This window comes from Rhipicephalus sanguineus, chromosome 5, assembly GCF_013339695.2.
Source record: "Rhipicephalus sanguineus isolate Rsan-2018 chromosome 5, BIME_Rsan_1.4, whole genome shotgun sequence".
Lineage (NCBI taxonomy): Eukaryota > Metazoa > Arthropoda > Arachnida > Ixodida > Ixodidae > Rhipicephalus > Rhipicephalus sanguineus.
In genome coordinates, this window is record NC_051180.1 from 187171499 (window position 1) to 187184872 (window position 13374).

The 13374-nt window shown below is 48.9% G+C and overlaps 1 protein-coding gene across 5 annotated transcripts in view; it reads right to left on the reverse strand.

The window, feature by feature from the left end:
* Nucleotides 1–13374, reverse strand: part of LOC119394520 (uncharacterized) — an 85089-nt gene that overhangs the window by 46709 nt on the left and 25006 nt on the right. For all 5 annotated transcript variants that reach the window (XM_037661845.2, XM_037661843.2, XM_037661844.2 and 2 more), the window contains one exon: nucleotides 978–1175. In XM_037661845.2, coding sequence (XP_037517773.1) covers nucleotides 978–1175 — 198 coding nt within the window. The remainder of the gene's footprint in view (nucleotides 1–977; nucleotides 1176–13374) is intronic.

The window sequence follows — 13374 nt, forward strand, 5'->3', positions numbered from 1 at the left end:
GACTTGGCAGGTATGCGCACGCCTTCCAGCTCGCACGGTGTTCGATATATCCGATGGCGGGTAAAAATACCGTTCGATATAAACGTGCGGATTATATACTTTTACAGAGGATATTCAAGGGAACAATTTACGAGTTCGATATAGCTGAAAATTATATATATGTGGGTTCGATATATCCGGGTTGGACTGCATTGCGGCAAAGCTGACTTTTAGAATCTGCTACTGTCGCAAATGGGTGAACTTGCAAAAGTGCCGGTTCGAACCTGCCATATGTTCGAAGCAGCACAGGTGGTGGCTTCAGTTAATGCCGTTTCAGAGCTTGCAATTTGAGCAGAAAAACTGAAATTTCAGACGTTCTTGTACACTGACTCCATGTGGCTTGTGACAGTGCTGCGAAAGCATCAGAATTTCAAACATGTCCTAAACAATGGGCATCCAAAAAGTCGGAAGTTGACTGTAATTTGTTAAAATTCTCTAGTTACACAGAAAAAAATTTATTATCTGACAGCAATGTCATCAGGAATGTGTTTCCATTGCCAGAATATCATGGAGAAAAATGAAATGCCTGGAAGTATTAGTATTTCCAGTTTGAATTCTGACTTTGTTGTGATGATTGTTATGGTATGATAAGTAATGAGGCTATGAAGTCATTCAGAAAGGTTGGGTGATGGATGGTTTATTTGCTAGGTGCACTCAAAGCTTAGAAATTGAAAAATGGGCCGAAGAAAGTGTTTTTAGAGCCAAAATATGTATTTTTTTCTTAGGCGAAAAAAAAATTTGTTTCCACGAAACCAATTTCGAAATATTTCTCCTGGGTCTAAAACCTGTGCCTAGAGTAAATTTTATAAAAATTGGGAAGGATGACGTTCTGTTCCTTCTTATCTGGACACACCCTCGGAATGTGGGATGGTGGCCATGCCTAATGCACTTCAATGTATTTTTAAAGACATGATGGAAGGAGGCAAAAGTGCACCAACCTTAGTGACACTCATGGCAAGGTGTCGAATCTTGGATGTGTCGGACACATGTACGTAAGGTGTGTAGTCACGCAGGCTGAACACATTGGCAGCATAGTGGCACAGGTAGCAGAGGATGTTGTAGAAGAGTAGCGAGTAGAGGCCTGTCAAACGATCGTCCGGACAGAACCACCGGTCGCACAGCATGAAGAACAGGACCTGAGGAGCACCATTTCCCCCATTAGTATTCGCGCAGTACACAACAACAGCCAGCTCTCTAAATCACACAACGAGTAAAGTATGTTCTGCAGAACAGTGCTCACAAATTTAAGTGTGACAATTGAAGGCTATAAACCGTTTTCACAGAGAGGAGGAGCGTAGCCTCGAACCGGTGCATTTTCACCACTCTCTCTCTCTCCACCGCGTGTCCGACCATCCGGCCACTGCCGCTGGTGTGTGCGGATTCCCGCGTTTTGCATTGAGTGGAGCGTGAGAGGTCAGTGTGTTTCCATTTTTCGATGCGTAAAACAATTGTGCTGTCAAAAATCGAAATGTCCGACGAGAACAGGTCGACACGCTACCACTGCGCTGAGTTTGGCTGCGACAATAGCTATCGGAAGCGTAAAAGACTGGCAGCCGAGGCATGCGAAGTGCACCATGCTTTTAAATGACTTCGCTTCTCTTAGGTCGCACGCCTTCTTCTCCAACAAACAGTATATTATATGTGGTGTCTGCACTTATGGCCATTTCTTCGAGTCATCACACCAGCTTGCGATTGTACTTGGGTGCTGGTACACTTTATCATCAGCACCAAAGAGAACTGATGTCAAAGCTGACGATTAGTACACACAAAATGTTTCGCCGAGAGTTGTTTCCTCATAACATCAACACCTCCGATTTCTATGCTACAGCACATGATGTACAATGCCTGCGGCAAAAAAGTATTCCATCTTACTGCGTGCAATTACGAGATTATTGAATTAGCACTTTCCAATCTACATGACAGAAAGGCCCGCATGACATGTGTTCTTTGGCGCAGGTACGCGCCTCTAATGTTTCGTCGAGAGCAGGTGCTTTCTCGACTTGTCAATTTTGCAACGATAACTAGGGTGGAGTTATGACAACCGCACTTCTTTTTTTCACGCGGCAACCTGGGTGTTATGAATAATCGACCCACGTTCGTTAAAGCCAGGTTGTTACCTGAACACGTGCGCTCATCGTAATGTTTCTCAAATACTCACCAAAAAACAAACTGACAACAATGTTACCAAAAACGGGCGCCCTTTCGGCGTATCGCTTGTGGCGGCTTATGGCACCAAAGCAAACGTATACACCATGCCGTGCTTCCAGATGTGCAGCAGGCTTATTTCACTTTATGATCGTGTTGTTTCTATGCCGAATGTTTTACTCACCCGTCGTGCATCTGTTTCTTACACTGCGCAACGATTAGAGGCCACAAGCTTTTAACTACAACGACGATGACATGAATCAACACAGGCATCAGTGTCTGTGCTCCCTTCATTCTATGATCTTTGTATTGCAACGTGCCAAGCGGAACCAAATGGTCTTTTAGGGATTAGAGTTCCTTTCAACTTGAATAATCACGGCAAATAACCCGAGAGTTGTAGTGGACGCTGAGTGCTTTGTATAGTCGCTAATAAAGCCCCTATACCTTCAGAAAAGTACAGCTTTCTCTTGATCTACGCCGCTTCCTCCTCTCCACTCCTCTAATAAGGCGGCTGCGGTCACGTGGTAGCACGCGCCCTCTTTTTCGGTATTTTGTTTCCTTCGCCTCTCGGCGCCATGTTGAACGCTCCAACTTGCCATGTGCTGTGTGTTCGCCCCATGTGAAGTGCACGAAGTGTGAAGTGCACGTGTGCGTCTCGCTCGTTTTGTCGCGATGCCAGGTTGCTGTGCGTTTGGCTGCCACAACTGTGACACCCAAGGGAAAAAGTTTTCTGCCATTCCTCGCGGAAAAGAGAATGCAGGTCATCGCAAAGTCTGGCTCCACAGAATAGGTCAAGCAAATTTCGAGCAGAGATCAGCGCGGCTTTGTGAGGTATGTGCTCGTGCGTTTTAACTCTTAACAGGCATCTTGCTGTGCCGTGTAACATATGTGGTGTATTGCTTACTTAATGTCACGCAAAATTTTGTGTAATTTGTCATGCACAAAGACAGTCACTTGCTTGAGCAAGTGACTGTCTTGAACACCAGATGGTCGAAATTTCCAGAGCCCTCAACTACGGCGTGCCTCATAATCATATTGTGGTTTTGGCACGTAAAACCTCACATATTATTAACTCTGAAAGAACGAGTGTCATGCACTGCAACACTAGGTTGTGTTCCACACATTCTACTAACCTTTCACTGTGATGTGCGGATGGAAGGGCGAAGACAGAGCGAGCGTCGAAATGAAAGTGCAATAGCAAAAAAAAAAAAAAAACCTAGCGCGCAGAATTTATCGAAAGCCGTGCATTTACGTGCAGCTCCTCCATCATATCGTCTAATCTGGCGAACCACTTCTGGGTGACAGTCAGAACTTTCTGCAAATTCGGAACATGAGTGGGGCTTTAGTTCAGCGGACCACGGCTCACCAGCCGGCGTGTCATCATGATTTATCGTGTCACACATTTAGCGCATAAGTTTCAAAACGCTACAAATGGCATATATCACCTTTGCTGTACTTTTGCAAAATATCTCGCTTTGCATAAAAGTACGGCAATAAAAACATGTTTCAGAAAGGTATGCTCGTTGAGTGGGATCTTTAATCGATCTGCAGCCGCTGAAGATATTCGTTTGAAATTCGACACTTCAATAAAATGAGTGGGTTAATGTCGTTGGTTTTAGCATACTGGTTTTAAATCTTCATTTATTGGTTTAATAACTTCATTTATTGTCAAGCTGCTCCGCACAGGCCAAACGTCCCAGAACAGCGTACTGCGAGCACACGTCATTGGGCAGGCAAAAGAGATAATAATGATACATGTGGTTTTATGAGCCAAAACCACGATATGATTACGAGGCACACCGTAGTGTAGAGCTCCAGAAATTTTGACCGTCTGGTGTTCTTTAACGTGCACTGACATCACACAGTACGCGGGGCCTCGAGCATTTCACCTCTATCAAATTCCGACTGCCGCGGCCGGGACCGAACGCGCGACCTTTCGATCAGCAGGCGAGCGCCGAAACTGCTACATCGCCACGGCGGGCAGGCCGAGGAGATGTAACATATGTGAAATGTCATGAAGTTTTGACCGAGAACCTTCATGGGAATTGCAGGCATTGCTCCAGTTATACAGTAAAACCTCGGTAATTTGTACTCGGTTAATTGGGAATCCCGGATAATTTGTATTATTTGCGCGGTCCCAAATTTTTACATGTAAATTTAACCGGATAATTGGTGCGGCCAGTCTGCGACTTCCCGGTTAATTGGCACACTTGGCCGCCACTTCCAAGATATGCAAAGGGTGTTGCGAATCTCGGAGGCTGTAACTAAAACATGCATTTTTTTTTTGATGTACGGATCTCGAAGGCCATGTTTTTTTTTACCGGAAATACGTCGTAGACGCCATGTTTTAGCAATTGCCAGGCGGCGATGCGTGCGGTTGCGATCATGATCATCATCATCTCAACAGCGATGTTAGCCACTCTAGCGAAGTGAATGTTTTGTGGAGTCTTTGTGCCATTTGGATGTCGGCTGGCGAGCATTGTGCGATTCGGTGCGACTGCTCCATTTGTCTCCTGTCTCCGCTTGAGTGTCTTCCCTGTGAATTAGTTGATTGAGGTGTGCTTGGAAGGAAGATGCCGAAGTACAAGAGCTTGTCCCTGCACGAAAAGGTGTGCTTAATTGAAGAGGCCAGCAAGTCGACGGTGTCGAAAACGGCTCTCGCCGAAAAGCACCACGTGCCTCTGTCAACGCTGTGCAACATCATCAAGAATAAGGAGAAAATTCTCGATGCTTACAGCAAGACGCACTCGTCAAAGCGTACACGAGTACGCCCGCCTACGTACGCCGATGTTGAAGCAGCTCTGATCGACTGGCTGCAGAAAGCCAACGCAGCACACCTTCCTGTGAATGGGACCATATTGCGTGAGAAGGCCAACCAGCTGGCGCTGCAACTTGGACATTCTGAGTTTAAATGCAGCAATGGATGGTTTTGCCGATTTAAGGAGCGCAACAACCTGACATTCGTGACTGTTTGTGGCGAGAGTGGCAGCGCGGATCAGTCTGTTGTCGACGGCTGGAAGCAGCACACCTTGGCTCCACTACTCGCCAAGTACGAAGCAGCAGATGTTTACAACCTTGATGAAGCTGCTCTGTTCTACAAAATGTTGCCTACGAAGACGTTCGCTTTGAAGGAGGCAGACATTAAGGGGCGGAAACAGAACAAAGATAGAATCACTGTTTTGTTTGGTGCAAGCATGTGCGGTGAGCACAAGCTGCCACTGCTTGTTATTGGGAAGACAGAAAAGCCTCGTTGTTTCAAAAATGCACGACTGCCATCCAAGGATGACCTGATCTATAAAAACAACAAGAAAGCTTGGATGATGGCTGCACTCTGAAGAATACGTGCGGCACCTTGACCGCAAGTTTGCGGCCGCAGGGCGCAGCGTTTTGTTCGTCGTCGATAATTGCCCAGCTCACGGCGACATTCAGAACCTGCAGGCAATCAGGCTGGTCTTTCTACCCCCGAACATGACGTCCCTATCGCAGCCGATGGACCAGGGCGTCATACACCATACCAGGAAAATATATCGCTACAATCTGTTGAAGCGAATGCTCCTTTGCTATGACAACGGAAAGGAGTATAACATTGACCTCCTCGGTGGTATTTGCCTCATTGTTCACGCATGGAGGCAGGTGGAGGCCACCGTTATTCGACGGTGTTTTGAGCACGCCGGTTTTGTGAAAGAAGAGGCAACCTCCGCTGAGTTTGCTGTCACCGCTGTCACTTGCCCGTTTGATGAAGAAGGGGAGACTCTCTGCGCTCGATATGAGGCTTTGCACGCGGACGAGGAGTGCACTCCAATCGGATTCTCCGAGTACACAAATGTCGAGTGCACAGTGCAGACGTGTTACGCCGACATCGACAGCGAGATAGCTGCGAGATCGACCGATTCGGCCTCTAATGTTGACAGCGATGACGAGCCCTCCCGAGCACCCCCTTTGGCGGATGTCATCGATGCCTTGAGTGTTGTGCGCAGCTTCGTCGAGTGCAACGGCGGCGAGACTGAGATGCTGCGCCTCATTGACAGGCTGGAAAATATGACTTTCAGTGCTGAGAACTACTGAACGCGTCAGTCACGCATGGAGGAATTTTTCTCCAAGTAGGCTGACTTGCCACAATAAAGGTGTGACTTCCGTACATCACGTTTTCTGGCTGATTTCTTTGATTTCGCGTTGTTTAGGATAATTGGGAATCCCGCTTAATTGGGATATTTTTCTCGGTCCCGAGGCCTTCGAATTAACGAGGTTTTACTGTATGTGATAGAGATAGTTTATACGCATGGGAACTATTCCTTCCCAAACGGCGTGGCTGGACATCACAGCTGCCATGTAAATATTTCTTACCGATGCAATAAATTGCATGTCGTGTTTACAGAATTTTATGTCAACCTTTTTTAAGTAAACCCAGTTACCGATATCCGCGCCAGATACACAGGGAAACGCTACACTCCGAAAAAAACCGTAAACGACGCGCAATTTGCTACAAGTTGTACATGGCTTGCAGCAGCTCTTCTGGCGCACTATAAGGGAATTAGATGGTGCGCACACCCACACCAACTGAGAAAATGAACACAGAAATAAAGAGAATGATTACACACAGCCGTATGCGAGACATGGCACGCGGCCACGGCTGGACTGTGGCTAAAGGCTGTGGCTAAAGTGGCAGCACCAGCGCGCAACCGGCCTGAAAGCTTCACGCGTCCACCTGGCGCGTTCGAGGGGGTGCTGCCATCGCATGCGAAAGATGCGCAGGAGAGGAGGCGTTGGAGGGGACAGCAGATGGCAGTACTTTTACGAAGTATAGGGGCTTTAGTCGCTAATGGATGGCGCTGTCGGCATGCAAGCGCCCCCTGACATCGGGTATATAGTAGAGGGGCGGGTCGAATAAAGGGATTCTTGTTGCTACGAGCCGCGCTCGTGTCTTTACTCAGCGTCTCCGAACATAGTGTCAGACGCGCAGTTATGGACTCGACCAGCGTTGACCCGACAACCGGTACAGATGCTTCCAAGCTCAACGTTGTGCACGTCGGTACGCCGGGACTTCAGCCTCCATCACCGTTCAACTTCACAAGCCCTGGGGAATGGACAACATAGATAACAAGGTACAAAGATTACGCCTTTGCTGCCGGACTCAACACAGCCACCGTCGAGGTGTAAGTGCGAACACTCTTATATTGCATGGGTTCTCAAGCACATAGCGTCTTGTCATCGCTAGGACTGTCTGCTCCGGAAAACCTCCCATTTGCGGAAGTCAAGGCTAAGCTCACCTCGCATTTTGTTTACCCTGTCAATAAGATTTAAGAGAGCTGTCGATTTCACCGCCGAGTACAAGGAGAGCCGGTGGACGAATTCGTTACGGCACTTCGGAATCTTGTCAAGCGTTGTGGGTACAACAACGCCGACGTCGAAGACCGACTTGTGCGAGACAAGTTTGTCGTTGGATTGCGGAACGAGACGCTGTCAGACCAATTGCGCCGATGCACTAAACTTTCGGCAGAGGAAGCGTTGTGCCAAGCGCGTATTCATGAAGAGGCCGAAAAAGAGCGTCTATCCCGCACAAGTCTCAGCGAGAGCGGGGCCTTCGAAAGCTTAAACGTGGACGCGGTGCAATGCGCGAGGAATGCGCCACCGCATCGCAGCAAGTCGGTGCAGCCAACTCAGTCTACTTGCGATTACTGCGGCCGTGGTCAACACTCTTGAAAACAATGCCCAGCTCGCAAGGCCCCCTGCAATTTCTGCAAGAAGCAAGGTCACATTATTGCTGTTTGCCGGGCCAAGCATTGGAAGGTACTGTTAGGTTCAGTTGAACTTCACACGCTCAGTATGCGTCGGGCACGATATGCCGACATACATGTGAATGGTGTTACGAGCGGCGACGTTGACCGACGCGGACTCCGGGGGTAGCGTGGAGCTGAGCGGCGGGGGTCGTACCGCAGGCCCAGGGATGTCCAGAACAGCAGGAAGCCGAGGCAGAGAGACCGGCGTTGAGGAAACTTAACAGACGTTTATTTACAACATCATAGAGGACAGGATCGTCAGAACGACATCTAGTCCGACCGATCCGTGCCGAGCAGACGCTCTGCTGCTCCTTAAATACGCTTCATTCCCAAGATAGGGAAACTCCTTAATCAGCAAATGTCCAATCACAAATGAGCATGCCTTTGAAGCTGCATAACTAGCAAACGTCCAATCACAAGCATGCATGCCTTTGGAGGGTCCGTCTCTTCGACACATAGGTCACTGCCCCCAGGATGGCACGCCAGGGACCACTGCGCTCTCACTCTCCACGTCCGACCAGTTCGGAAGAAAATGGGGGGGGGGGTGTCCAAGAAGCAGGAAAACTCGTTTGGAGACAGCTGGCCCAGGACCTTCGTATCTGCTTTGTAACAGCTTTCCTGGCGGCAGGCCGAGACCTCGACGTACAAAGGTTAACCACCTTTGTGGGGAGAGGTCGATGAAGACAATGCTGGTATGCCGAAGTCGTGCACACCCCGATGCTGCTCTACTGCATTCCTCTGCCACCTCCGGTGATCTCGAACATCTAGTAGCGTCGTCCAAGTTCGGAGAACAGCTTCTTGCTCTGCTGGCCCACATTCCTTCTCGAAAGACAGCACCTGTGTCGACCCCGCGAGAACCACAACCGCCAAGCAGACAAGCGCCCGTACTCTCTCCCTGAGACCCACCAGGCTTTCACTTCAAACAAAATGACCTGTTCTCAATTACAATAGTAGCAGCAATTCCAACAGCCAAACCTGAAATAGGCTGCTCAAATCCACAAACCCATGTCGTGATGAAGCACGACCACAACAACAAAAAAAGGCAATTGTAAACCTGTCACATAAAAAAAATGAACCTAAATACACAAGCCAGAGTACTCGATGCCATCAAGTTCCCAGGGAACAACGAGTAAAGCCCTGAGCGTTGCCACTGTTCAATTCGTGGGACACCCTGACGTAATGCTTCATTGTGTCCTCGCATGACACGCAAGTGAAACCTTACAAAATATTTTCAAACTTAGCTTTCGTAAAACTCATGGAGGGCATTCTCCTTTTACGCACTCAACTCGCTCTGATGCGTGTCCCTATTCTCTTGATAGATAACATCGCACGCATAACGATAAAAAAAGAAAACATAGCTCTAAAACTAGCTATTTAACCATCAAAAGACAACGAGACCACAAAAGAAAACTATTTCATACAAAAAAAAAACAACTACCCTAAAAAAATCCCTTTTCAGGTTTCCAACGTCACCATTCCCCGAAAAGCTTACAGTCGCCTAAACAACTTTTGCGTCTCCCTCGTGGTTTCCAGCGAGTGAGCGCGCGCACAACCCTCTTCCCGAATGTGAGGTTCTTCTGCCGCAGCAACAAATCTGATCTGTTTGAAAACAGATAGGAATACTGTGTCGGCAGATAGTCAGACACAGCAGCCTTTGTATGCAATACGCCAAATGGGCCCTCGATGCAAACCTTAGCAATCGGAAGGCATACGTTTCGCGCTTCCGCTGCTTGCTTAAACCAAGCGCGTTCTCCTGTGAACTGCCCCGGTTCTACATAGGAGGAATGCACCACGTCCATTGTTGCTGCCGAATCTCGCAGCACGCGACACTCCTTTCCATTTACTCTGAGCTCTCGGATATATGGCTCCAAAAGTTGCGTGCTTTCCTTCCCGCTGTCAACTGACAGGCAAGCAACCTTTGGATTCTCGCAGTACGCCGCCATATGACCCGGCTTGTGGCAATTGTAGCACACAAGCGGACGCCTCTTTTCAAAAGCCCTCTTTTGGTGCTTTTCTTCAGCCGGACTGGCTTCTTTACCTGCCTCCCGTTTTTCTGCGGTTTCAGCGTTGCGCGCTCGATTATTTTGGACTGAATGTCCCTTCCACCGAGTTGCCTTTTTGATCTGGCCCTCCCGCTGGGGAATTTCTCTTCTATCAAACGCGCGGCGCGAGACGAACTCTTCCGCAAGCTCCGCGGCCTTCGAGACAGTGGTTACGTCCTCCCTGTCTTGCACCCAGAGCCTAACGTCTTGGGGCAAACGACGGTAAAACTGCTCGAGTCCGAAGCACTCCATCATTTTCTCTTTATCCTCAAACGCTTTAGCCTCTTTGAGCCACTCCCTCATATTAGACATTAACTTGTATGCGAAGTCAGCATACGACTCGTCTTTCTGCTTTACGGCGTTCCGGAACTTCTGCCTGAATGCTTCCGCTGACAATCTATACCTCTTTAGCAGGCTCGACTTGACCTGGTCGTAATCATCTGCTTCCTCTTTTGTCAAGCGGGCAATTACATCGGCAGCGTCACACGGTAGTAAGGTAAGCAAGCACTGCGGCCACATCGTTTTGGTAACACCCGCCTTCTCGCACGTGCGCTCGAAGTTTACCAAAAACAGACCTATGTCCTCTCCGGAGCGGTAGGGTTGCATTAGGTCTTTCATCCTGAACGACTTCCGTTCTACTCTACTAGACGCTTCGTTACCTCCACTATCACTTCGAGCCTTGAGCAGCTCGACTTCAAGGCGCTTCATCTCAAGCTCCCTTTCTTGCGCTTCGCGCCTTTCTTTTCTTTCTTCCGCTTCGCGCCTCTCATTTCTTTCTTCCGCTTCGCGCCTTAGCCTCTCATTTCTTTCTTCCGCTTCGCGCCTCTCAGTTCTTTTTTCCTCAATTAGCTCTAGACACTCTGAGAGCTCGTCGTCGTCTGCCTTAAGGTTCTCAATAGCCTCGATAATCTCTGGCTTTCTCATTTGTTCTCGAACATCCAAACTCAAACTTTTAGCTAACTCTAGCAAAAGCGGTTTTTTCAGTGCCTTCAGATTCATGGTTGCTGCAAGTGCTGCTAACTTCACTACTACTAAGACGCTACGTTCCTATGCACAGGTCAACGTAGAGTAGTTACCCAAAATTACCACCTTTAATACAAAACTCGAGACAAAGCCTGGTAAAATCTCAGTGAAGAAAAGTCAAGCACTCACCACACCCTGCAGCCATGATCTCGGCGGAGACGATCCCGATGCTGGCACGAGCTTGTTGCGACTTGTCATGAGCAGAATCCCGTCGCTGCCATCCAGTTGTTACGAGCGGCGACGTTGACCGACGCGGACTCCGGGGGTAGCGTGGAGCTGAGCGGCGGGGGTCGTACCGCAGGCCCAGGGATGTCCAGAACAGCAGGAAGCCGAGGCAGAGAGACCGGCGTTGAGGAAACTTAACAGACGTTTATTTACAACATCATAAAGGACAGGATCGTCAGAACGACATCTAGTCCGACCGATCCGTGCCGAGCAGACGCTCTGCTGCTCCTTAAATACGCTTCATTCCCAAGATAGGGAAACTCCTTAATCAGCAAATGTCCAATCACAAATGAGCATGCCTTTGAAGCTGCATAACTAGCAAACGTCCAATCACAAGCATGCATGCCTTTGGAGGGTCCGTCTCTTCGACACATAGGTCACTGCCCCCAGGATGGCACGCCAGGGACCACTGCGCTCTCACTCTCCACGTCCGACCAGTTCGGAAGAAAAGGGGGGGGGGTGTCCAAGAAGCAGGAAAACTCGTTTGGAGACAGCTGGCCCAGGACCTTCGTATCTGCTTTGTAACAATGGTCATCTCGCACACTTCAAGATAGACTCGAAAGCAGAAGTAACGGTGGTATCGCCTTCTTTCCCGGGATTACCGGCCCTTTTGGATAAAGCGGACGCCGAGGTGTCTGGTCCTGGAAATCAAAGATTGTGCGTTCTGGGAACTTTCACTGCTACAGTAGAACCCCGCTGATACGTTTTTGAAGGGACCGTAGGAAATAAACGTAAGAGACGGGAAACGTAAGAGCCGAAAAACAGGAAAAACGGCAAAATATTTAGTGGTACAGAATATTATTTCAATTCTTACGAGCAGCACGAAAATTGGAGCGCTCAGCCGCGATCTAGTCGATGGATAGAAACGCGGAGCTTAGGACGGCCTCATCCACAGAAATGTAATCAACGTATGTGATTTTTTTAACACCAACAGCTGTATGCATGAAAGAACTAAGCACACGCAATCACGAACGGCGCGGCGAGTCCGACCGCGAACCGCGCGCACGACCATGCGAGCTCCAACCAGCTCGAACTCCTCCCGTTCTCTGACAAATAACGATGATGATGAGTCTACGCCAACGCGATGGCAGAAGTGAATGCCAATCTCGAAGGCCTTGCTTTCGCAAGCAATTACGTCATACACGCCATGTTTGTGCAATACGAATCTCAAAGGCTATGCTTTTGTCAATAGTGAATGCCAATCTTGAAGGGCTTGCTTTCGCGAGCAGTTACGTCATAGACGCCATCTTTGCAATTTGAATCTCGAAGGCCATGCTTTTGTTTGCATCAATTGCAAGATTCTGTTGCTTGCACCTCTCATGCGGCTAATATTACGGTCAAATGAGGCCAAGCTGTGTGAAAATGCACCATGGCCGCTCTCTTTGGTAGTCACTCGGTCGGCTCCGAGCGCACTTCGCGACGTATCATACGGGAACGGTCCGACAGTTACGACGTAAAAGCGGGGTTCCCAATACATTGTATCCTATGGGAGCTATGCCGGGACCAGCGGAAAACGACGTAACAGCCGGGAAAACGCAGCAGTGAGGAACGTAACAGCGGGGTTCTACTGTACTTTGCAGTGGCATAACAAGGTCTCTGTGCAAACACTGTACAGTCAAACCTCGTTAATACGTACCCGCTTTAAGCGTACTAACGGTTAAAACGTAGTTGCGATGAATCCCCGACTGAGTCTCATAGAGCCTGATGCATTCGCTGACCGCTTAAGCCGTAGTGCTTCGTCCTACGCCTACCGGTTAGTGCGTACCCTACGTACCGCGATAACTTTTTGTGCCATAAAATTTTACTGCGCCGCTGAACTTCCGGACCCCCCAAAGTGCCGCCAAAGGTTTTCCATCTTCGAGAAGTGCGTAGATCGGTCGATCGCTGATTCCGACTTCCGCGCGACTGCGACGACGCTTTTGCGAGTAAGCACAGGGAAAGAACGAAGGTGAGGCGGCGGCCACCGAAGAACGTGCTAGCATGACTTATCGCCGACAACCTTATCACAATAAGTATCTTCAGATATCTGGTCGGGCTCGTGTGCGGCGCAGCACTACTTTAAGCCTACTGCACGCTTTTAATAGGCGACAACCTGAACGCGCTGGGCCGCCGATCGCTGCCGC